Source organism: Umbelopsis ramanniana, assembly GCF_025399195.1.
Source record: "Umbelopsis ramanniana AG unplaced genomic scaffold K450scaffold_51, whole genome shotgun sequence".
Classification (NCBI taxonomy): domain Eukaryota; kingdom Fungi; phylum Mucoromycota; class Umbelopsidomycetes; order Umbelopsidales; family Umbelopsidaceae; genus Umbelopsis; species Umbelopsis ramanniana.
In genome coordinates, this window is record NW_026252137.1 from 152,247 (window position 1) to 174,966 (window position 22,720).

Below are 22,720 nucleotides of genomic sequence, written 5' to 3' on the forward strand. Positions count from 1 at the left end.
CGCAAAGTCAGAATCACCAAAAATTGCTTCTGCACGACAAGGTTTCTCAAAATGGAGCAAAACAGGAAGACTAACAACTCGTCGTAGAACGGAACGTTCCATAATCTTCCTTTCGCGTTGTACCGAATAGAATCGAAGGAATTGGAATGTTATGTTCACCTGGAGAGTCACCGGTTTTCATGGCAAATCTCATAGTAGAACGTGCACAGGTAATGTGAAACCTATCCTAAGAACGTTATTGGAGATCGACTAGAGCGAGTTATCAAGGATATCTCTTTTTCTTGCTATGGTTGACTCTGAATCCCAACCATGGTCGTAACCTGAAATGCAAGGCAATTTCTAATTACGACAGGTTAGCTGCGCAAAGTATTTACCAGAATGTACTGGAGCATTGTTCTACATTGTTCGTCTCTAATAGCCTTTAAGGAAGGCTGTGGCACATTTGGTGCGTAGTGGTGGCATTATTCCGCCACCTTAACCTTTTGTTTTTTTTATGGAAGACCAAACCCACGTATCAACCGTAGACCTAACTGTTCAAACAGATTAGGCAGTCGGTCGTTTGTTTGGCGAAATCCTATTATACATTTAATTGATTGGCTACAAACTGCCGATACCGTCAATTTGACAATACTAAGCGGCTTAACGCCGAAATGTGGTATGTTCGCCCCCATCTACTGTACGGTTCCGGTAGTGTCTGATTCACGCGCGAGTGGTTGGCATGTACGATGTCCACGAAGTTAACATAGACTTAAGTTATTTCAGTTCACCATTTCCCCTCAGGAAGAATAGCGTGAACTGTGCTCATAAAAACCTGAGTTTGAGCCGATGCTTCTGTTCGGTTGCATCGAAAACTCCGTCGTCGATGCATTTGGCATGGGAGGAAAAATGATTAACGCCGTGGAGCCGGTACAGGTTTTGAATTCGCAGTCACTTAAGATGTGTCGATCGACCACCAGTGCTCGAGATAACCCGGCTACAAGTAACAGAAACTGTGTACATGGATCAGCTACCGTCTGCTCCCATAGTTTCCCAACCATTCAAACCCGATTCTATCACTTGGTCAGACGACAATAAAATAGCGATAACAACGGCCAATGCAGTTCAAATCTATGTAAGTTTCGCGTGTCCTGGCCTCCACGCACGTTCTAACGCGACTCACACCTTATTATTTCAGACTCCTGCAGTAAGCACCAAGGACGACAAGACCGCCATTCAATATCGAAGTGTAACAATAAGATGTGAGGATCAAGACGAATCTGCTCGCTTCGATACAACAGGTACGTTCCTTGACATCCTCGTTCTTTTGGATTCCCGCAGGCATAGAGCAGCAACACGAGCACCTTCCTATCAACATATCCATTAATTTTCCCACCGACTTCTTCCAGAAAGTCAAGCATCTCCTTTCATGACTTCATATTCTGTATACAATGGGTTTCGATGTGCAGCATGGGCCCCAGCTAACTGCTGGAATCCAGCAAGGTGAGTAAAGTACTGGCTGCCTTACATATAGAGGGCACATTTTTGCCAGTACCAACTACTTACACTGCCTGCTAGATGTACTATAGCTATAGTCACCATTAGTCATAAGGTATTGATTTTTCAAGAAGGCTCTGCTGCTGACGATTCTGAATGGAATCAGGTACACTTTTCATTGTGTGCTGGGGTGTTACACGCGAAGTAAAGCTAAATGATATGCTATCCTAGGTGGAAGATATAACTCCTCACTTGGGGACAAGGAAAGACACCATGACGCATATTCTATGTACGTAACCTATTATTCACGCCATCGTACGTATATGTACTTGATTCCACTGACAGTTTCTACCATATTTCTACCGATTGCCATAGCTGCTGCTTGGTCGAAGGCTGTTATTCGACAAGACGAGTGTTTTGGTGCGCTTGCGTTAGGAAGCAAATCGGGTCACATCACGTTATGGAGGTAATTTGATTGGACGGCGATGGTATCTAACTTCAGTTTTGCCTTGATTAACCTATATCGACACAGCCCTCAGTTGAAAAGCGAAATTGTATTCCGTCATCCTATTTTTGATGGTCCTAATGCTTGGATAACCATACTCGAATGGTCTGATTGGCGAAGTGATGGGGCAGGTAAGGATATGTCAAGCAGGAGATAAAGGCAAAAAGATCAGGGTACTAAAACGTAGAAATAAGGCCACTCTGCATTTTTAATTGCTGGCGCATCAAATGGAAGGGTAGCAACAGTCAAAGTCGATTTGGTTGGACGCAAACTCCATATGACCACATTAGACACCTTCTTCCTCGATGATAGCCGAATTCCTACTCTCATAAAGATCACAGGCTCATCTGTAAGTACTACACGTTTGTAAATGGTCAAGGTGAATAACGCCTCTTACACCCTGTATAGGAGCCCGGATGTCAACTCAAAGTTGCAGTGACGAAAAGCACTAGCGTTTCAGTTGGCTTATTTACCTGTGAAAAGGATGGGAGCTTAAATCTGAATCACGGAAAATGGATACAACGAAATATGCAAATATCAGCCTACTTTTCAGGTATGAATGTTGCTATGTTGGCTTCGCACCTTACCGCCAGCTACACGAATTGACCATGTATTCAAACTTTAGGCGCTATTTGGTCCAAGGATGGCAAATACCTACATCTCTTCTCCTCACAATACACCAACTATTCCTTAATCATTGACGGCTTCGAGATAAAGGTGGATGAAGAGTTTACTGAAGAAATCCGTAATCGAACGAACAAGGCTTTGCGTACTCAAGCTTACGAAATGGCAAAGAAAGTAAAAATAGAATCGCAGTCGAATGAGTCCTACCGAGCTGAGATTTGGGGGTTGGCTCCGTCGCCCAATGGCGTATATTTTGCACTGTGTTATACGTGAGTACACTTGTTGGTTTATATAGGTGTGCCGTTTTACTGCTTGTCGGTGTTGATACATGTTTTTGTAGACTGTCTCCTACGATAGATAGAGACATGAGAGAATCCGGTCTGGACTCTTGGTGTGCATGCGTATTGAGCATAGAGGATGGCGCAACAGCAAGACCTATGGTATCTCAAATAATCCATCATAATCTAACGCAATGTAAGTACAATCTGTAACTTGGTGTCATGACCGCAGAAAAAAGAAACTAATCAGTCGATTATCCTTTCAGGTACGAAAGTGGAAGACCTGCTGGATTTGGTGGACTATCTGGCTGTCTATGATGCAGAAGTTGGTTTAGATAAGCTACTCTTTGATGTGAAATCCACTTTAGATGCGCAAATGACGGAACAGTAAGTCGGCCGAACCTTTGTTTGGCACGAACAAAACATGCGTGTATTCTAACCTATATCGTCTTCAGACATGACTCTACATTCACTGAGCATCTGCAGTCATGGGTGGATAAGAATCCAGCGATTTACCTGTCCCAAGTTCTAGTCTACATATCTGAACAAATGAAGGTAAAGACCATCAAATGAACCTCTATAGCACGTTGGAGCAGTTACTGATACCCCATCAAGGCATACACACTATCAACTTCCCTCTCTGAGAAAGCAAAAGCACAGGCTGCCAAAGCGAAGCATATTATCTCTGGCTTCTACATCCAGTATATCCTTCAGCTCCTTCTTAGTTGTCCTGAATCGCAATGGCTTGCGTTGAATCAACAAGAGCGATGCAACGAGCTTTTAATTGCAGATTCTGTCTTGCTGTGGCATCCCCAAAACACAGAGCTCTTGAAAAGTGCCTTACGTGTATACCAACGCCTTAGCGAGCACAAAATCATGGCGGACTCCACTGAACTCGAGATGACATCTAACTTGTTGAACAAGAAGAGAGTCTCCATCGATGCGAATGAGTTACCACCAAGAGAGCAATGCCCAGCTTGCAAAGATCATATCCTTTTTGTCGTTTTCCATGCACCACTTTCATCCAGTTGAAATATCACGATGAATGCCTTGATTCTGACCTTTCTATTGTTTTTACTGATCTCTTTTCATTCTGAAGCTGTAGCCGTGTGTCCAAATGGTCATATGTGGGGTATGTACGATCGTTTATGCTCCATTCTCAACTTTGCTCAGGTACTCATGGCTTCTTTGTAGAGAGATGCCAGCTCACAAAAGTAGTCTTGGATTCACCCGACGTCCGATCTTGCCCCACGTGTAGCTGCAAGATCAAAGCCCCAACTCCAGCCGCTGGGATATTCAACAACGTCCTAGTTGCTTGTACGAATTGCATGTATTGCGGTTCTTCCATATAAAATTGAAAGTATACTACTACGAAGTTTGTGTCATTAGGGATCAAGTGTAGATAATAAACAATTGATGAAATCAAAAAGGAAGCAATAAATCAAAAATAACAAAATGATATGTGGTTTCATCACATTATACGAACGTATTTTAAGTTAGAATTTTCTTTTACGGGTATGAAATGATAGCCGATATGGGTGGCATATCGCTAAGGTATCATCGATGGATATAACGCCGTCTTCGCTGGCACAGATCGTCAGCTTTCCTTACAAAGCGTTCTTGCTAGTGAGGTATTCGAATCTCTTGTATGTGTAGCCTACAAATGCTAGATCGGCTTGTGCGTCCGACGGATGTGGTTGAGAGTCTAAGGATAAACATTAGTTAGTAAACGTCATTTTGTTGGTGCTAAAGGCTGGAGAAAGGACATACCCTCCATACTTGGCATATCCGGCACTTGATCTAAATCCTCGGTTGGGAAGTAGCTGGTGTCGGTGATGCTTTGAAGCTGCGGTACGTGAGCAGCAACGCTTTCACGAACCCCATCCCAATTGAAGCCTGCAAAATATGGATGCGCCTTTATCTCTTCCGCCCCGTTCCTTCCCAAACGCTGATCAGGCGAGCATATTAATCTATGGTGATGAGAGTCAGCAGACAGAAGCAGATAAATGGGACATCGCTAGAAAGCTTTTCCTACCGTCTGACCAGATCCTCTGCTTCCCAACTTAGAACAATATCATCCGGAAATATCAAGCTTTCTCTCCAGGACATGATTTTTCGGTATGTTTCATGATGGTTCTCAGAGCAGAATGGAGGATATCCACATAGGCACTCAAACATAATGACACCAAGTGACCACCAGTCACACTCTTGTCCATAACCTTGCTGTTGAAATATTTCTGGCGCAATATAATCTGGCGTACCGACCGTGGAATACGCCTGCATAACATAGAGTGATTAGACTTTGCCATTTTGGAATTTCGCTACCCGATATAGCATTGTATCTCACCAGTGCTCGTCTGTTTCGCTTCCATGTTTCAATTTTATCTTTGCTGGACAATGTCAGGGTGATACTACCAGATTTTGGCATCGAGACGGATGTGTTATCCTTGTCTCTGTTTGCAGTCATCAGTCGTTGGTAGTATTGTGAATCGTGTGTTCTATGAAACCCAGTTGATAGACCAAAGTCGCTCAGTTTGATATGGCCATCTTTGTCAATTAATAGGTTGTCTGGTTTTATATCTCTATAAAGTAGTTTTAAAGGGTTACTATCCATTCCATGTGCGCCCCTTGGATCGAAGTTAACTTACCTGTGTACAAAACCCATCTTGTGTACGAATTCAATGGCAAGAATACATTCTGCCATGTAAAATCGAGTCACATCTTCAGAGAACGTGTCGTATTTGATAAGCATAGTCATCAAATCACCACCCGGTAAGAACTCCATAATCAGATACAAGTATTGAGAGTCTTGGAACGAATAATAGAGCTGAACAATCCATGGAGAATTGGATTCAGCGAGCACATCTCTTTCTGCCTTTACATGTGCTAACTATCATATTTGAATCCGTTTTCGCATGCAGTAAGAAAAAGAAAACGTGTTTGAGGTTAGCTCCGCTCAACTCCCAACAAAAAAAAAAAAAGGGTAAGAGGTAGCCGGAGCGGTACCAGCAGAAATAACGCATCAACATTACCTGGTCCTTTTGCATCATATCAGCCTTTCTCAATGTTTTCATAGCGTAAATCTTTCCAGTGTCCTCCTTTTGCACCAATCTGACCTGGATGTTGGAGAGGTGAGTGAGATATTGAGCTTTTTAAACTGGCAAATAATCATGCCGACGGAGATTGAATTTGTAAATTTTCGTAAGGTAAAATACGTACCTCTCCAAAAGCACCTTTCCCAATGACTTTAATGGTGATAAAGTCGGTAAGAGTCAATCTCGTTCGCCTCAGTTTGAGAAAATCTGACTCCTTATCACCTAAAGCTTGTAGTTGCTTTTGCTTGCGCTCTTCGCTAGTTTTGCCAGCGGTCAATTTGGCTTCCAAATCGGTGTATCTATTGACGTTACGATGGTGAGGAATAGATCGAAGGGGCCACTTTGATGAATAACTGAGGCAAGAGTGTGTCTTACCGTTGTTTGCGTTCTATAGCCCTTCCAATTGCGTCTTTGTAGTAGTTCTCAAGTCTGAGTTTAGCCATGGCAGCTCTGTCTAAGGCGCTGGCAGGTAGCGAAGACGTGGTGCGATCGAAGTAGACATCGTTGTCCATATCCATCTCATCGCTAGACTGAGGAAGCTCTGAGAGAGGCAGGGTGGTGGTAGATACGACGTCCATTTGAAAAGAAAAAAAAAGAGAGAGACAGGGGCATTGTCACGCTCTGAATGCTCCAAAATGGAACAGTTTTGGCCCTGTTTCCCAAAAAACTTAGCTCCGCCTTCACTGACATTCAAATTTTTGCAGTGAAAGGTGAATCTTGATTTGGTGCCTTCGCTCGTCAGCTTATAGCATGGTGCTGTGCTTCCTTTTCATTCCGACTTCATTCCATGGAGCATGAAGAAATCCCATTTATATAAGTGATGCGAGGTACGCATCACGGAAAAAATTCTAGTGGCCAATGTAGCAGACACGGCAATGAAGCATTGTACGTGGCTATACAACGAGGCAGTTGCCAAGCGCTGAGCAGTTTGAAAAGGCTTTTCTACCACATTGTGATAGACCTGTTGTGTCAGAAGACCGATGGAAGGAATTGAGAACGAGTGGGGGTCAATACAGCACACTTCATGACAAATTTTAGAGCTCCGTAAACGGACTGTGCTGAGAATAGAGGGGGTGGTGGACCTCTTCATCCACCCTTTGCATTGAGGCAGTGAATATCTTTCGCTCTTGAAGAATATAATACAGGGATGCATGGCAATTATGCTTATAGGGAAATAGAGCAGGTCGATGGTGAGAAACATTGGACGAGCCAAGACAGACAAGAAAAAATGCCGGTGGAAGGGGCCCGTCAATTACACAAATTTTGGCCGGTATAAAGATAATTAAAAAGTGGCGTGCAGAGAGATTTCGACTGATTTTTCAAGATAATGTATCTACAGCAAGAGAGGTAAGGCAGAAGGAAGATAATTTCATAAGGCAGGTTTATGGTGTTAATGCCTTGTCTGCGGTTACCAATTTTTAGTGCCCTGAAGTTTCACTTAGACTTCCTAGGCCAAAGGACCCTGCAAGGCCGGGACTGCTCCCACCGGACTTATGCATCAAATTTGTTGCCTTAGCGAGGCAACCAGGCTTTTCTCCAAAAAGGTGTGCATGCATCCCATCTCTAGTATCAATGGGGAATAGCCAATCGGTTGATACTCCCAGACATGCTTCGCTACCAACTATAAACTCCCGAGACCATACCGGATCGCCTACCAGAATACCTCGATCCATCTCCTCACATACATCCTCCAAGTCGTCATCAACATTCTCCAAGTTTTCATCGGTCAGGCGCCTTTCAGCAGATACCGTTCCAAGCACTACCATTCACCCTCTACAACAGTCTAGCAAGCATTTATCTCCTTATAACCTTAGTGCTGAAACCAGCCGGAGAACCAGTAGCTCAAGTTCTCGACGCCCAAGTCCCAATCCAAGTCTCGTTGCCCTGAATTCGCCAAGCCCGGAACCTGAAAAGTATGTTTGGGTGGCTGGCAGACGTTTCCACAATGTGGAAGGCTCAGAATACTTGTATCCCTGCGATGAAGAAGAAATAGATAGATTACATGTGATGCATTTCATGGTGCGGTTTGCCATTCAAGGGTAAGTTTCCTTTTTGCACAATTCACAAAATAAGAAAACATGGACTGACATGCTTTATGTTCCACAGCAACTACTTGGCTCCAGTTAGTGATTCCCTTCGTAACGGTGCAGCCGTTCTCGATGTAGCATGCGGTCCTGGCTCCTGGTCCATGGAGATTGCTGGCGAATATCCGAAATCAGAGCTTGTCGGCATTGATATGACCAGCATGTTTCCATCCGAAATTAAACCGCCTAATTGCCAATTCATTCGAGCCAATATCACCCAGCCGCTTCCATTTGACGACGGCTCATTTGATTATGTCTTCATGAGGTAATTCATCACTGGTGGAATTGATGTATTGGTTGCTTTGTTTCATACTAAGTCGGATCATAAGATTTGTCAATATGGGTATCGAAGTAGAGCAGTGGGACACTGTCATTCGGGAATTGGTTCGAGTGGCTAAGCCTGGAGCGTGGATTGAGCTCGTAGAAGGCGACGTCGAGCGCTACCGAGTTGGCCCTTGTATTAAGGATTTCGATACTAAGCTCGCCGAAGTTCTGCGCGGGCGTAACCTGGACCCATTTGCTAGTCGCAATTTGGATAAGCTGTTAATCAAACATGGTCTCATCAACGTTAAAAGAACGTTTATATCCTCTCCTGCAGGAGAATGGGCCGGCAAGGTAAGCATTTGTTATGTCTGATGTGTTCTTCGAGTGCTATGGCAGCATGGACTAACCGTCTCCTGTAGCTTGGTCAGCTCACTCTGCAGTCCTGGAAGGCAAATTTTGAAGCCCTAAAGCCACAACTTTGTCTTGCATGGAACATTAGCGAAGAGCAATATCAAGCACTTACATCCGCCTGTTTATCTGAAGCAGATATTCACAAAAGCTACGAAAACATTCATTTTGCCTATGGCCAAAAAAAACCTGCCCAACGTGACTAAAGATACCAACCACCTTTAAAATTTTGTATTCACCACCAAGCAATATGTCAACACATTCCATTGGTATGACACTTTTTTCCATTACCCACATCCCTTTTCTTTCTAGCCTGTCCCATTACAATAGTAGTAGTACCTAATACCTGCACTTTTTCACAATGTACACCGACTCTCCATTACTTGTAGCAAACCTCCACTTTTGAACAGTACACCTCATTTTTTTTTTTTCGTAAGCAAGCCAACAAAACCAAATTGGCCTTTATGCTTTTCTATTTTTCTATTTCTTCATTTGCTCCTGGCAGACAAACAAAGGTTTTATTCCAGTGTTTTTTCACTTTGTTAAAAGAGATTAATGGTATGTTGTGGAGAAGAGTATTAGTTCTAGTAAATTTCTCGGTGATTTGTCCTCGGATGTTCAACTTATGTCACCGGCTGGACCAAGTTGCCTTCCGCTTCATGTCCACTCAAGGTTTTGAACCTTTGACAAATACTTGTAGCTGTTACTTTCTATAGATGCGTTGCGTTTATCCCGTCACTGGAAGGTAAACTCGTACAGCTACTTTTAAATGTCTGATATCATCTTAATGCCAAAATCTTTGCCATCATGAACTCGAGCCATTGAGACTGGTTATAAAAAAAATTTTTTTTTTTTCCTTTTCTTTTATTCAATCAACTACAGCCGACATGCAGATCTCTACTACTGCCATCGCAAATCCATAGACATGCTAATGTAGATTATACGATGGTTCACTTGTAGACTCAAGACATGACCATTAAAGGCTTTGTAGCATGCTACAATGCCAGAGATTTTTTTTTATGTTCAATTTGTTTTATAAATTGTTAGTGGATTGCTGGCTCAGCTATCTCTGTGCGTATCCACGACCACATGCCTTCCAACCCGAAGGTTAGTAGACATACAGACCGTAGTATCGGGCACCTTGTCATCAACGCCAGAATGCGCGAATTAATTCGCTACAGTCTCTTTAGGTAAATAAAAAGACAAGGTGCATCAGCTTGCGAAATTGCCTGGCTTTTATAGATTTTCATTTGGACAGCGGAGGAAAAAAATAGTGACTGCTCTGAAAAAAAAAATTTCGATTGCAGAGTGCCTGGCTCAGCGACGGAAAGGTGTGCCTAGCTGAAAAACAGTTCGCGAAAATGATAAAAAGTTGGTATGCCGAGGATACGTACAGAGCAAATGCACATCTTTGTTTGGGATCTGTAATGTATTGTAGGGCGTTGCCAGTGTCGATTCATTGAAGTTTTCATCTGCCTGGACTCCTCAAATTTTGAAGCCAGTCGTTAATGTGTGCTGCTGCAGTACTGTAATCCGAAATAGTGTACCGCTGCTACCAAGAGGTGCTATGTTCGATAACTTTCTTATGATCGTTCTGTTGTTAGATTTTCAGATGGATATATCGTTTTTTCATGTTAAAATCATAGTGACTAGGCTAATGGCTTTCGGTCCTCTCAACGAGAATGGCGATTATATTAAGATGGCGCTCCAAAATGATATTGTATTTTATTTGTAAGGATATGGTTATTTGTGACAGTACTTCTGATAACCAAAATACAGTGTACTTATTTTTTTAAGAAATCTGACCTACAGTAGTATGCGCAGACTCGTAACTTATTCTGATCGGTGTTCGCTGATCCATCCCACTGGTGCTGAAGGTACGATTGTTTTCAGATACATACATAGCCAACATTATAGGTTTGGAGAGGCACTGACAGCTTGCGCTTCGAGAACGGGGCTGGAGTTCATATTTGCCTTTGTTGCTCATGTTAAGCCTTCAAACAGTCAGTAGACATGCTTGAGCCAAACTCCGGCGCGAAAGGGAAAATTTAGCGAATCCAGTTTTTGTAAAAGTGACGGTTGAAATTGCCGCAGCGTTGGCGATCGTTTGAATCTGCAACAAGCACAATGATGTAAGTGCTGTTAGCCGATAGTTCATGCTGCCTTTACGTCTACTGGCAAGGGGCTCAAAACGTCAATTCGATATACATATTGCTCACATTGCAACCTCGCTGCCTATAGTTTCAACATTGACGATTTGACAGTTCATTTCCCCTATGATAAAATCTACCCTGAGCAGTATCACTACATGTGTGATCTAAAGAAGGCTCTGGACGCGCAGGTAGCTAAGAATTTAAGTCTTCTATTATACAAATACTTTTAAACTGACACCATCGTCTAAAAGGGTCACTGTGTTTTGGAAATGCCTTCGGGAACCGGCAAGACCGTCTCGCTTTTGGCATTGATTGTAGCCTATCAAATGGTATGAACTATACGCAACTATCAACTATTTACTTGCATATTCTAATGTCATGAAATAGCACCATAGAAATCAACAACGTAAACTGGTCTATTGTTCACGAACTGTTCCTGAGATTGAGAAAGCGCTTGCGGAATTAAAAAGACTGATAGCATATCGGCAAAGCTGTGGACTTGAAGAGGATTTTTTCGCGTTGGGACTGACGAGTCGTAAAAATCTCTGTCTTCACCCAGTGGTTTCTAAGGAGCGAAAGAATAGAGTTGTAGATACAAAATGTCGCGAATTGACCGCAAGCTGGGTTCGCGCTGCTGCTGGCAAGACTCGAGGTGGCGAAGCAACGGAAGCTCCACCAGAACAGACTGCAGAACAAGCAAGCATAGAGTTATGCGGTTTCTATGAAGTATGTCTTTGGAATCTGGGGTGTCGTTGTTGATATCGTGTGCTAATCAATGTCGTTGTAGCAACTGGAAGCGACAAATGTGCCAAATCCAATTCCGAACGGCGTGTATACATTAGAAGATTTGAAGGAATACGGCAAAAGAATGAAGTTCTGTCCATACTACTTATCACGAAGAGCGGTAAGAACTCGATTTACTCGTACACATTTTTTCTATCACTGCTTCTAACAAGGTGTCATGTAGATCTCATTTGCAAACGTTGTAATATACTCATACCATTATCTACTGGATCCCAAAGTGGCTGACCTTGTGTCCAAAGAGCTTTCCAAAGACTGTATCGTCGTGTTCGACGAAGCTCACAACATTGGTAAGACTAGGTAGACTGTAACAGATGAAATGCATCTCACATCCTGATCTCATATCTATTTAGACAATGTGTGCATTGAATCATTAAGTATAGACTTGACTAGGCCGGTACTAGATGCAAGTGCTCGAAGTGTGGCTCTGTTGGCGGAAAGGATAGAAGAGTGAGTATTTGCGTTGTGCTGTTATATGCTGTATAGGAGATATATACTGATCAAGTTGTACAGGATTAAGCGAACGGATGCTGAAAAGCTGAAGAGAGAGTATAGCCGTTTGGTTGAAGGTGTGTATGATTCTGTGAAACATAATGGTCATAGTGAGCTGACATGAATGACTTGCACCAGGACTACGTGATGCCAGTGCGGCGCGCGATGAAGATAGCTATATGTCCAATCCCGTTCTTCCTGATGATTTGCTGAAAGAAGCTGTACCAGGCAATATCCGGCGAGCAGAACACTTTGTTGCATTCTTGAGACGATTCATCGAATACCTAAAGGTATTTATTTAGCCTAGACGAAGGCGCAAGTGATTTTGATTGGAGTCATCTAACGATTCGGAATGTAGACCCGATTACGTGTCATGCATGTGGTTGCCGAGACTCCAGTGTCCTTCTTGCAGCATTTGAAAGATGTCACATACATTGAACGGAAGCCACTGCGATTTTGTGCTGAACGATTGACCAGTTTAGTGCGAACTTTGGAGCTTTCCGATCTCGATGACTATGGCAGTCTACAGAAAGTCGCCGGGTTTGCTACACTGGTATCGACGTATGACAAAGGTAAGTGCAAATTGGGACTGTAATGTTACTGTACGTGATGAAAGGAATAAGCCCAAGATTACTGAGCATTCTTTCAATATTTTACTTTAGGTTTTCTTCTCATTTTGGAGCCTTTTGAAACAGATACTGCAACCGTACCCAACCCTATTCTTCACTTTACGTAAGCCTAACACTTACTTTCTCATTGGAATGCTTCACTCTCTGTAGACTCACCACCTTTTTGTTAGGTGTCTTGACGCATCGTTAGCGATACGGCCCGTGTTTGAGCGCTTCAGCACTGTTGTTATCACATCGGGTACTCTGTCACCTTTGGACATGTATCCCAAGATACTAGACTTCAGTGCGGTTGTGCAAGAGAGTTATTCCATGACTTTGACCAGAAAATGTTTCTTGCCAATGGTAAGTATGGCAGACTGCTCCTTGTAATATGTATCGCACTTTACTAATCTCTCATTCATAGATGATAACGAGAGGTTCGGATCAAGTTGCTATCAGCAGCAAGTTTGAAGTCAGAAACGATCCAGCAGTGGTGCGAAACTTTGGTCAGATCATGGTGGAGTTTGCCAAAGCTGTTCCAGATGGAATTGTGTGCTTTTTCCCAAGCTATCTTTACATGGAGTCGATTGTCTCTATGTGGAATGATATGGTAGGGTGTTGGCTACTATTGAAATCCTCACTCATGCTTTGATGATTAACTTGGTTACTTTAGGGTATCTTGAACGAAGCCTGGAAACATAAATTGATCTTTGTTGAAACGCCTGACGCTGCTGAAACCACATTGGCTCTGGACAATTACAGAAAGGTACAACATTATATTCGCTTGTGGTTCGGCAGTGAGCGTTTTCCCCTAACCATCTATAACCCTGTAGGCTTGCGATAATGGACGAGGAGCTATCCTCTTGTCTGTTGCACGGGGTAAGGTATCTGAAGGCATCGATTTCGATCATAACTATGGCCGTGCTGTGATTATGTTTGGCATTCCCTATCAGTACACTGAATCTCGTATTCTCAAGGTGAGTGACCATTGTTAGCTACGCCGCTATCAAATTCGAGTGTCTGGCTTTTCTTAACATCTTCTCTACTCATGCTATTGAATAGGCACGTCTTGAATATCTTCGCGACAACCATCATATCCGAGAGAACGATTTCCTTACCTTCGACGCCATGCGACATGCTGCCCAGTGTGTCGGAAGAGTTCTTCGTGGTAAAACAGATTATGGACTTATGGTGTTTGTTGACAAGGTGAGAAGGTCGCCCCTCGTGCCCATGTTTTTAACTCAGTACTAAACCTTGATTGGACAAATTAGCGCTTTGCCCGCGCCGACAAACGGAGCAAACTTCCAAAGTGGATTAACGAAAATGTTATGGATGCCTCAACTAACCTTTCCACTGATATGGCCATCGCTAGCGCCAAGAAGTTTTTGAGAAGTATGGCACAACCGTATGATGCAAATCAGATGGGCATATCATTATGGTCTGTTAAGGATATCGAAACCAAAGGTTATAAGCGAAGTACAGTCATCGCGAAATAGTTGTACCGCGCGATCTTACGTTTCTGAGGGTTCTAAAATTTCAGTTGTGTTATCAGATGAAAAAAACAACCCCCGCTCTTTACAAATTCCCCAATAAACATCTGATAAAAATCTGATAAGTCAGCTCGTTTACTTCAACTCTTTTTTATCTACGATTGCTTTCTACCCTATAAGCTATGCCTACCGCAGATATCAAGAACATTGTTATTATTGGTGGCTCATGTGCAGGTATACATCAACTTCTTTTTCCTATGTTTCCATTGAGCTCTTTTCTGACCGTTCGAGTTCACAGCTATTGGCAGTGCAGTGACTTGGAGGGACGCTCCTCTGCCTTCCCATCGTCTCATCATTATTGAACAGAAGAGTCACTTCCACCACGTCTATGCTTTTCCTCGTGCGGCCGTTAAGTCTGGTTTTGAAGACTCCTTGTTTGTACCTTACGATAACATGTTCAACAAGGACAACAAGGTCGGCCAGGTCATCCGTGCAAAGGCTATTGCCATACATCCCAACAAGGTTGAACTCGACCGCGAAGTAGAGGGATTTGGGTCTTTCGTACCATTCTCACATTTGATCTACGCTGCTGGTACAAGTATCCCTGCTCCCGGTCATTTTGAAGCATACGATAAAGCCAAAGGAGTAGGATACTTGCAGGTGTATCAAGATTTGATACGGCAGAGTCAGAAACCCGTCATTATTGGAGGTGGTGCTGTTGGTCTAGGTAAGATAAAAGGTCTATAAATTACTACGTTCTGGCGGTTCTTACTGACGTTAGGTTTGGCTTTTTTTCATAAGAACTGGCTGCAGAGATTAAAGATTACTATCCAGAAAAAGAGGTGACGCTGATTCATTCTCGCGATCAATATCTTGCCCCATATAAGTATAGTCTCCATCAAATGACCTACAATTTACTCAAGAATAAGCTTGGTGTGCGTCAAATTATGAGAGATCGCGTCAACCTTCCAGAGAATGGTTTCCCATTGGAGGTGAAACCACTTGTCATCCAGACAAAGAAGGGGCGTACTATCGAGGCGGATCTTGCAGTAAGTATCTCAGCCCAGCAAGCAATTTGCATCCGATTATAATTACTAAAGCTCGCATACAGATTACATGTATTGGAATGTCCCCCAATAGCGATCTGTTATCTAAGCTATCTGAGCAGACCATCAATTCTGCAACTAAGTTTATTCAGGTTCAGCCCACATTGCAAATTCGTGATGAACGATATCCTCACATCTATGCTGTGGGTGATGTAATTGAAAGCACCGATATTAAGACCGGTCACTATGCTTGGCTACAGAGCATTGCAGCTCTCCGAAACATCATGAAGGACATCAAGGGAGAGGGTGGTCCAGAACCTTATGTCAGCAAAGACATCCCCCTCATCAAGATTTCACTTGGCCACGTAAGTTGATATGAACGAGGCATACAAAACAAAGATACGTTAATTTACTTACCTCTTTACCATCTTTGTAGAAAAAGGCAGTTATGCAGACAAATTGTTTGGGGCCCTTGATCACTCTGGGATCTTGTTTTGTAGGCAACAGTGTTCCGGATAATCTATATGCTGATTACTCGTGGCTATGGCTGAACGCTAAACCAGAGGATGACGCGCAATATAGTCAACAATAATTTGTAAATGTACTCTAGACGAAACCCATGTATTCCTATAACTTCCAATATCCCCTCCCTTTACCTCTTTCTTTGAACTGAGGACATCACAGCCAAGCCTAGACTGCAGAGCACGGCATAGTATTAATAGAATTTGCAATATGTATCCGGAATACATAGGCAGACGCATCATCAAAACAAGTTTCATCATAATTTTTAGTTTATTGGAGTGAATAGATACCAAAATGGCGTATAGATATATTTACATGTCTTTCCTGTAAAGACAAGCGGTAAACGCTGCACTGTTTTTTTTTCTTCATTTCATTCTCGCGAGCTCTCCAAGTCTCTAAGGGGTACAAAACGACCTCGGGAGTTGTATTTGGTGGTGAAAGATGCCATGATGGTTGTAAGTCGAGCTCTTCCGACTGAAAAGCAACAGAAGAACGTCATGATGAGAAGCAGTAGAATCCATATAGCATACACTCTGCTCCAGGTCATGTTGGAAGATGACATTGGACGTTGAAGTCCACCGCTACTTGCTGTAGATTCCTTTTCCTTCTCTGGTGCATTATCCAATGTTCCTGTAGCCGATTTCGCCTTGTACACGTCAGATTTGAGCTTTGTGGCTGGTTCACTTAAGGCTTCCTTCACATAATCCACATCGTCCACTTCATAAGCTTCTACATCAAAAGGCGAAGCTCTGATGATTTCATTGGCAATGATTTTATGTCCAGCTAAACATAGGGTAATCCAGTTAATCACTTGAAAGTACAGAAATACCCAACACTCACGCGCATTCCAATATACTTACCACCTGTCAAATGGCCAGCGTCCCACCAAAGATAGTCGTTCTCGTTGTCAGTACAGGTGCCTGTACAAACTTCCCAATAGCCGTGCGTTACATTGTTAAATCCATATGACGCAGGTGCGGCGACGACTTTATCCAGCAATTGGTGAGTATAAATGATTTTGAGTCGAATATTTAGCTCGCTGCTCCAATCAGCATTTTGAACAACAAACAAGGTGTTAACTTTGCGCGAGGCATCTCCACGTTGATCTTGTTCAAAGAAGAATGGCATATGCTCCAATGGCGGGACTTCCAGCAACAAAATATTGACTGCCTTAAAGTAATGACGGAGGGTAGCCTATGACCAAAAAGGTATCAGTGATCCAGTTCGACATTACCTGAGCGCCCGACAAAAATTCCATGCTACTTACGATTTGTGATCGGACACAAGATGTGATTTCGTTCGGAGAGACTGGCTTGGCTCCATTGTCAGCTGTAATAGAGCCATTGTTTGTGTCATTCAACGGGGTTGATCCAAAAAAGTCAAGAGGTAGGAGGCTAAACTACATACCTGTGGCTAGAGCTACATCATTAATGCCGATCCATATAGCATAGATAGTTTCTTCGGGTTTCAGGTCTAATTTCTGATCATAGTATATTTCGATTTGATCTCGCAGACTAGGGGACTTATCGCTGGGATCCAAAGCATAGAGGTCAGAATCGCAGGTAGCTCCACCGAATGCGAAGTTATAAACCGAAACATTCCAGGCATAAGCTACATCCTCTACCCACAGAGGACCATTCGTTTGGCGCTGGAGGTTGCCTACATCTATAGATTGGAACGATTAATACGGACCATTGGAGCAACAAAGATGGCAAAGGCGATGGCATTAGTATCCGTACCAGAATATGAATCTCCAAAAATGACCAGGTTTTTGGGCACAATGGCCAAGATAGGTGTAATGGCAACCAATAATATCAAAAGGGTCGTTCTTAAAGGCATGTTAATAAATGAGTGATTGGGATCAAAATGCTAGATGAAAGAACAACGGAAATCAGTGCAGTACTGGTAAATTTTAAATTTAGGAGCGGTGTGGCTCCCGATGAAATCTCGGTTCACTCTTTAGCGAAAAGTGCGCTGACAAGACTTATTTTTGGAACACCACCTCCCAAAAGGGTCATCACTCAACATGGATGATAATAAAGCGTTGGCATCATTTATAATGAGTAATTAAGACATATACTATTTTACAAATCTGTAGTGGAAGATGTTCTGTGTATAAGTATGCAAAGCAAAAGTCTGTAAGGCTTGCAGAGTTCTAAAGGGGACGTGGATATTGTTTCTTGGTTGGAGGGATGTTATGTGGTATGAACCTGCTTAATGAGCTTGCAAGGATTGCTGGGTGACAAGTTCCTTGTACACACCGTTCTTCTCAAGCAATTCCCAGTGGGTACCTTGCTCGACAATTTGACCGTTGCTAACGACGCAAATCAAATCGGCATTCTAAAAGGAGTGTAAAAGCAGGATGAGCGACATGGATCAAAATAAACAAAAAAAAATGTACCAATTTGGTGACATCGCGTTATGCAACGTATTCTTACCTGGATAGTGGAAAGTCTGTGGGCAATGGTGATAGTAGTACGACCACCTTCAATAATAGCCTTATCGATAGCTTCTTGTACAAGCTTTTCAGATTCACTGTCAAGAGCAGAAGTAGCTTCATCCAACAACAAGAGTTTGGGCTTGCGAATAAGAGCACGGGCAATAGCAATACGTTGCTTTTGACCACCAGAAAGTTGAGAGCCCTTATCACCAACACGAGTGTTGTAGCCTTCGGGAAGAGACGTAATGAACTTGTGGATATTGGCACCTTCAGCAGCTTCTTGGACCATTTCATCAGTAACAGTTTGACTATCTTGAATACCATAACGGATATTTTCACCAATAGTCATATCGAACAGAACGGGTTCTTGACCAACAAGAGCTTGATGAGCACGAAGATTGGAGACAGCGTAGCTAGTGACAGATCGGTCGTCGAGTTTGACGTTTCCTTCAGCAGCATCGTACCAACGTTGAAGCATACCAATGGTAGTGGATTTACCACATCCAGAGGGACCGACGAGGGCAATGGTTTGACCACGCTTGCCCTTGAGGTTGAATTCTCCACTGAAGATAGGGATATCGGGTCTAGCAGGGTATCTGAAAGCAACATTTTCAAAAGCAATGTCGCCGCGGACGTTGGCAGTATCAATTTCGAAACCTTCTTGATCAGGGTCGATCTTGGAGACACGATCGATGATTTCAAAAGTGCTGAGAGCAGAGAGCTTGGCCTTGGCAAAGGTAGAGGTGAAGACAGAGCCACGGCCCATACCTTGGGCAGTCAACATGACAGCCATCATGACAGTGAACATGTCGGTGAAAGAGATCTTTCCCTCAGACATAAGACGGATACCGGCGTAGAAAGCAACAGCGTTGGTGAAGAGCATCATACTCTGTTGACCAGCGTAACCCAAAGAAGCCATATAAGCCTTGCGGACAGCGAGTTTGTGAGGATGTTCGGTAGCGAGATCAAATTTGCCTTCAAAGTGGTTTTGCTTGTTAAGAGCAGCGACAGTGCGGATTTCCTTGATAGCTTCACCAGCAACTTCACCAGATTGTTCGTAGGCCTTCTTGGTCTTGCTTTCAAAACCACGATGGATACGAGATTCGTAAGAGGCGGCACCAAGAATGAAGGGAGCCATGGTGAGAATGATGAAGGTCAAAAGCCAGCCATAGACGAAAGCGATGGTCAAACCAGTGATAGCGGTAACAATAACTTGGGTAACATCACCCCAGACCTTGGTGACCATTTCGTTGACATTGGCGGCATCGACAGCAAGACGAGAAGTAAGTGCACCCATGCTGTGTTCATCTTCGTCATAGAAACCAACTTCTTGTTTGAGAAGAGAACGGAAGAGCATACCACGGAAACGCTTGGTGAATCGTTCACCAGCAACTTCGAAAGCGGCGACTTGAAGGAAGAAAGAGAACAAGGCGGCAATACCAATGACAACAAAGAGGAAGGCATACAAATTAGCACCTTCAAGAGGACCAGGAGCAATAGCGCCTAGATCGCCGGCGTTGTTGGTGAGAATCATAATGACTTGAGAGAACACGAGAGCATAAATGGGGAAGATGGTACCGGCAACGGCAGCACTGTAAAAAGAGAATAAAAGAAATGAGTGATCATGCTATTTTTGAAAACTAGACAAATGGTTTAAATGTACATACCCGCAAACACCAGCAGCCATAAGAGGCCATTCGGGTCTCATAAGTTTAAGAACCTTCATGATAGGAGCATTCTGCTTCTTGAGCAACTTCTTTTCTTCCTTAGCCTTAAGCAACTTCATTTGATAACCATCGAGATTTTCAGTGCTGTCAGCCATTTTGATGTGAGTTTCAGCGATCTTTTCATTCTGATCAGTTACAGCAGTAGCAACGTTGACAGTTTCTTCCTGGAGAGCCTTTTCCAATTCACGGTCGTCAAGTTCAAACTCATCAGACTTGTCATCACCCTTTTCAGTGTTGATCTGTTGCTTGAGAACGAGTTCGCTGTAGACACCACCGAGCTTGAGAAGCTCGTCGTGAGTACCTTGTTCAATGAGATCACCTTGTTGCATAACAACAATGAGATCGGCGTTGCGAATAGTAGAAAGACGATGGGCAATAACAATAGTAGTTCGGTCCTTTGAAGCAGCATCAAGAGCCTTTTGTACAAGACGTTCAGATTGGGTATCCAAAGCAGAGGTAGCTTCATCCAAGAGCAAGATAGCAGGGTTCTTCAAAAGAGCACGAGCTATGGCAATACGTTGCTTCTGACCACCAGAAAGCATACCACCGTGTTCACCGACGAGAGTGTCCAAACCTTGAGGGAGTTGAGTAATGAAATTGTAGCAGTTAGCCTTCTTACAAGCTTCGATGACTTCATCTTCAGTGACTTCATGAGAAGCACCCATCAACAAGTTTTGCTTGATAGTCATATTGAAAAGAACGGGTTCTTGGCTGACAACACCAATGTTGGAACGAAGCCAGCGCAAGTTGAGTTCACGAAGATCGTGACCATCGAGGGTGACACTTCCAGAGAGGGGATCGTAGAAACGTTGCAAAAGTTGAACACTGGTAGATTTTCCAGAACCGGAAGGACCAACAAAAGCGACAGTCATACCAGGCTTAACTTCCAAAGATAAATTTTTGAGAATAGTGACATCAGGGCGGGTGGGGTATTTGAACTGGACGTTCTTGAATTCAATGTTACCAATAACCTTGGCAGGCTTGATACCACCTTCATCATCAGGATCAATAGTAGGAACGCGGTCGATGGTCTGGAAGATCTTGTAGGCAGCACCACGAGCACTAGAGACAGCAGCCAAGTTGGGAGGAACTTGAACAAGTGACATAGCACCAATAATCATGGAAATGAAGACAACCAGAACATTGGAACCAGTCATCTTGCTTTGCATAACAAGTTGAGAACCATACCAGAAAGCGAGACCATAAGTAGCGAAGAGGATGAACATGAAGGAACCGAAACCGGCACCGATGACAAGACCGCGCTTCTTGCCGACAACATAAGCACGTTCCAATTGAATATCGTAACGATCGGCAAAACGTTTGGCGAGAGTGAAGGAGAAGACGGTACGGATACCAGAAAATGCTTGTTCGGCAACGGAACCAGCATCGGCATAGGCATTTTGAGCCATGATACTGTACTTGCTAATGTATTTGCCCATAAGACCAGCGCAGAGACCCATAAGAGGAAGAGTGGCCAAGATGACAACAGCGAGATTCCAGCCTTTGACAAAGGCAATGACGATACCAGTAATGAATTGAGCAAGACCTTGAACGAAAAGACCGAATTTTTCACTAATACCGTCCTGGATCATGTTGGTGTCAGAAGCCAAACGAGTAGTAAGAGAGCCTTCATCAGCCATATCGAACCATCCCATGTCTTGACGAAGAATGGAATGAACATAACGTTGACGGATACGGCGGGTTTGGCTTTCACCTGTCATAACCCAGATACATTGACAGACATAGGCACCGACAAGGGCACCAATACCCATATAGACGAATGTCATAATAACGGGATGCATAAAGTCGACCATTTCGCTCGGTGACATGGTAAGAGCGACAGTCATGTTGTTCAAGAATTGACCAAGAATAATGATAGAAATAGGTTGAAGAGCACCAACACCGGCTGAAAAGATCGTAGCGATGACAATCAAGACTTTCTCAAATGGTGTGGCGAAACGGAAGAGTGTAAGGAAGGAAACGGCGGGTTCCTTTTCCTTCTTTTCCTTCTTGTCCTTTTTGTCCTTCTTGGACTTTTTGTCTTTTTTGTCGTTTGTTACTCCTGACATAGGAATTGTTTCTTGATCTTTTTCGTTAAGATGAACGGAGACGGTTTTAGTGGTCGCCACCGATGCCGTCCGTGAAATACTGGAGGCCATGTTAACGATTTATGTAATTAGAATATAGAAAGGATGTGTAAAATAAAAGATGGTGGAATATACAAGAATCGGAAGATGTCAGACGCAAAGAAAGCCAGGTCTTTATATAATTATGGACATGCCAGTCTGACTCGTTGATCGCCCGGCGCACAAATGCGCAACAAATGCGTGGTTTCAAATCTGGTCTTCGAATCTTTTCCAGCGAACGTCGGTGTCTTATACATCCGAGCCAATCAAAATCCTCACATAGTAATTCGGCATTCTGACCGGGACAAGATCAGGTTCGATTGAGTCAAATCACTCGAACAAACGCGTAAGGGCTCATACCGTGTGATACACTATAATGGCCCACGAATACCTCTATATCATTCATTACGGCACACCTTGGAAATATTTGTGTGGTACTCTTAAGGTACGCCATAGCGATAAGGAGGAATTGTTACCTCTCTGATCTGCTTATCACGTTCCTAAACAACCCAGTTATCTTGGTCAAGCCTTAGAAAATGGGTCATTTTATTTTTTAATCATCATCATATCAGTATATTCCCATC

At 43.3% G+C, this 22,720-nt stretch overlaps 7 protein-coding genes across 7 annotated transcripts; 4 read left to right on the plus strand and 3 right to left on the minus strand.

Moving 5' to 3' along the window:
* Nucleotides 1-969: 969 nt before the first annotated feature.
* On the plus strand, nt 970-4,605 carry K450DRAFT_252741 (uncharacterized protein). The gene is made up of 16 exons (XM_051590928.1): nt 970-1,111; nt 1,175-1,277; nt 1,386-1,479; nt 1,555-1,639; nt 1,705-1,762; nt 1,849-1,939; nt 2,006-2,109; nt 2,173-2,327; nt 2,387-2,531; nt 2,604-2,871; nt 2,943-3,076; nt 3,147-3,267; nt 3,336-3,435; nt 3,496-3,867; nt 3,958-4,012; nt 4,075-4,605. Exons 1-16 carry the CDS (start codon nt 998-1,000, stop codon nt 4,230-4,232), a joined length of 2,157 nt encoding a protein of 718 aa, XP_051442350.1. The 5' UTR covers nt 970-997; the 3' UTR covers nt 4,233-4,605.
* Nucleotides 4,360-6,582, minus strand: K450DRAFT_252748 (uncharacterized protein). The gene is made up of 8 exons (XM_051590929.1): nt 6,351-6,582; nt 6,100-6,274; nt 5,913-5,996; nt 5,529-5,770; nt 5,228-5,462; nt 4,916-5,157; nt 4,651-4,850; nt 4,360-4,585 (listed from the first exon to the last, which is right to left on the minus strand). The coding sequence occupies exons 1-8, from the start codon at nt 6,551-6,553 to the stop codon at nt 4,488-4,490; spliced, it is 1,479 nt and encodes a 492-aa protein (XP_051442351.1). The 5' UTR covers nt 6,554-6,582; the 3' UTR covers nt 4,360-4,487.
* Nucleotides 6,583-7,512: 930 nt separating this feature from the next.
* Nucleotides 7,513-9,066, plus strand: K450DRAFT_252753 (uncharacterized protein). The gene is made up of 4 exons (XM_051590930.1): nt 7,513-8,014; nt 8,082-8,324; nt 8,389-8,674; nt 8,743-9,066. The coding sequence occupies exons 1-4, from the start codon at nt 7,548-7,550 to the stop codon at nt 8,935-8,937; spliced, it is 1,191 nt and encodes a 396-aa protein (XP_051442352.1). The 5' UTR covers nt 7,513-7,547; the 3' UTR covers nt 8,938-9,066.
* Nucleotides 9,067-10,825: 1,759 nt separating this feature from the next.
* Nucleotides 10,826-14,437, plus strand: K450DRAFT_252760 (uncharacterized protein). Its single transcript, XM_051590931.1, has 17 exons — nt 10,826-10,863; nt 10,973-11,072; nt 11,136-11,213; nt 11,272-11,610; nt 11,672-11,788; nt 11,852-11,975; nt 12,039-12,135; nt 12,199-12,254; nt 12,316-12,467; nt 12,536-12,749; nt 12,840-12,909; nt 12,977-13,148; nt 13,210-13,395; nt 13,459-13,551; nt 13,619-13,762; nt 13,848-13,991; nt 14,057-14,437. The coding sequence occupies exons 1-17, from the start codon at nt 10,859-10,861 to the stop codon at nt 14,279-14,281; spliced, it is 2,316 nt and encodes a 771-aa protein (XP_051442353.1). The 5' UTR covers nt 10,826-10,858; the 3' UTR covers nt 14,282-14,437.
* K450DRAFT_252769 (uncharacterized protein) lies at nt 14,412-16,282 on the plus strand. Its single transcript, XM_051590932.1, has 5 exons — nt 14,412-14,509; nt 14,574-15,002; nt 15,077-15,324; nt 15,387-15,686; nt 15,758-16,282. Exons 1-5 carry the CDS (start codon nt 14,458-14,460, stop codon nt 15,911-15,913), a joined length of 1,185 nt encoding a protein of 394 aa, XP_051442354.1. The 5' UTR covers nt 14,412-14,457; the 3' UTR covers nt 15,914-16,282.
* K450DRAFT_252774 (uncharacterized protein) lies at nt 16,027-17,733 on the minus strand. The gene is made up of 5 exons (XM_051590933.1): nt 17,583-17,733; nt 17,251-17,508; nt 17,111-17,172; nt 16,704-17,037; nt 16,027-16,626 (listed from the first exon to the last, which is right to left on the minus strand). Exons 1-5 carry the CDS (start codon nt 17,680-17,682, stop codon nt 16,214-16,216), a joined length of 1,167 nt encoding a protein of 388 aa, XP_051442355.1. The 5' UTR covers nt 17,683-17,733; the 3' UTR covers nt 16,027-16,213.
* Nucleotides 17,734-17,870: 137 nt separating this feature from the next.
* On the minus strand, nt 17,871-22,218 carry K450DRAFT_252781 (uncharacterized protein). Its single transcript, XM_051590934.1, has 3 exons — nt 19,951-22,218; nt 18,282-19,875; nt 17,871-18,183 (listed from the first exon to the last, which is right to left on the minus strand). The coding sequence occupies exons 1-3, from the start codon at nt 22,167-22,169 to the stop codon at nt 18,058-18,060; spliced, it is 3,939 nt and encodes a 1,312-aa protein (XP_051442356.1). The 5' UTR covers nt 22,170-22,218; the 3' UTR covers nt 17,871-18,057.
* Between the last annotated feature and the right edge of the window lie 502 nt (nt 22,219-22,720).

Excerpts from the sequence above, each read along its gene's own strand:
- K450DRAFT_252748 (XM_051590929.1), bottom strand. The coding sequence starts at position 6,553 with ATGGACGTCGTATCTACCACCACCCTGCCTCTCTCAGAGCTTCCTCAG. Across the intron at positions 5,771-5,912 it reads ATATGATGCAAAAGGACCAG|TTAGCACATGTAAAGGCAGA; the intron begins GTAATGTTGATG and ends CAAATATGATAG. Across the intron at positions 5,158-5,227 it reads AGCGAAACAGACGAGCACTG|GCGTATTCCACGGTCGGTAC; the intron begins GTGAGATACAAT and ends TATGTTATGCAG.
- K450DRAFT_252741 (XM_051590928.1), top strand. The coding sequence starts at position 998 with ATGGATCAGCTACCGTCTGCTCCCATAGTTTCCCAACCATTCAAACCC. Across the intron at positions 1,112-1,174 it reads CCAATGCAGTTCAAATCTAT|ACTCCTGCAGTAAGCACCAA; the intron begins GTAAGTTTCGCG and ends TTATTATTTCAG. Across the intron at positions 3,868-3,957 it reads AATGCCCAGCTTGCAAAGAT|CTGATCTCTTTTCATTCTGA; the intron begins CATATCCTTTTT and ends CTATTGTTTTTA.
- K450DRAFT_252774 (XM_051590933.1), bottom strand. The coding sequence starts at position 17,682 with ATGCCTTTAAGAACGACCCTTTTGATATTATTGGTTGCCATTACACCT. Across the intron at positions 17,509-17,582 it reads TTTTGGAGATTCATATTCTG|ATGTAGGCAACCTCCAGCGC; the intron begins GTACGGATACTA and ends TCCAATCTATAG. Across the intron at positions 17,173-17,250 it reads TGATGTAGCTCTAGCCACAG|CTGACAATGGAGCCAAGCCA; the intron begins GTATGTAGTTTA and ends GCTCTATTACAG.
- K450DRAFT_252753 (XM_051590930.1), top strand. The coding sequence starts at position 7,548 with ATGGGGAATAGCCAATCGGTTGATACTCCCAGACATGCTTCGCTACCA. Across the intron at positions 8,015-8,081 it reads GTGCGGTTTGCCATTCAAGG|CAACTACTTGGCTCCAGTTA; the intron begins GTAAGTTTCCTT and ends TATGTTCCACAG. Across the intron at positions 8,675-8,742 it reads CAGGAGAATGGGCCGGCAAG|CTTGGTCAGCTCACTCTGCA; the intron begins GTAAGCATTTGT and ends CGTCTCCTGTAG.
- K450DRAFT_252781 (XM_051590934.1), bottom strand. The coding sequence starts at position 22,169 with ATGGCCTCCAGTATTTCACGGACGGCATCGGTGGCGACCACTAAAACC. Across the intron at positions 19,876-19,950 it reads ATGGCTGCTGGTGTTTGCGG|TGCTGCCGTTGCCGGTACCA; the intron begins GTATGTACATTT and ends CTCTTTTTACAG. Across the intron at positions 18,184-18,281 it reads ACAGACTTTCCACTATCCAG|AATGCCGATTTGATTTGCGT; the intron begins GTAAGAATACGT and ends CACTCCTTTTAG.
- K450DRAFT_252769 (XM_051590932.1), top strand. The coding sequence starts at position 14,458 with ATGCCTACCGCAGATATCAAGAACATTGTTATTATTGGTGGCTCATGT. Across the intron at positions 15,003-15,076 it reads AGGTGGTGCTGTTGGTCTAG|AACTGGCTGCAGAGATTAAA; the intron begins GTAAGATAAAAG and ends TTTTTTCATAAG. Across the intron at positions 15,325-15,386 it reads CTATCGAGGCGGATCTTGCA|ATTACATGTATTGGAATGTC; the intron begins GTAAGTATCTCA and ends GCTCGCATACAG.
- K450DRAFT_252760 (XM_051590931.1), top strand. Across the intron at positions 13,396-13,458 it reads TCTCTATGTGGAATGATATG|GGTATCTTGAACGAAGCCTG; the intron begins GTAGGGTGTTGG and ends TGGTTACTTTAG. Across the intron at positions 13,763-13,847 it reads CTGAATCTCGTATTCTCAAG|GCACGTCTTGAATATCTTCG; the intron begins GTGAGTGACCAT and ends GCTATTGAATAG.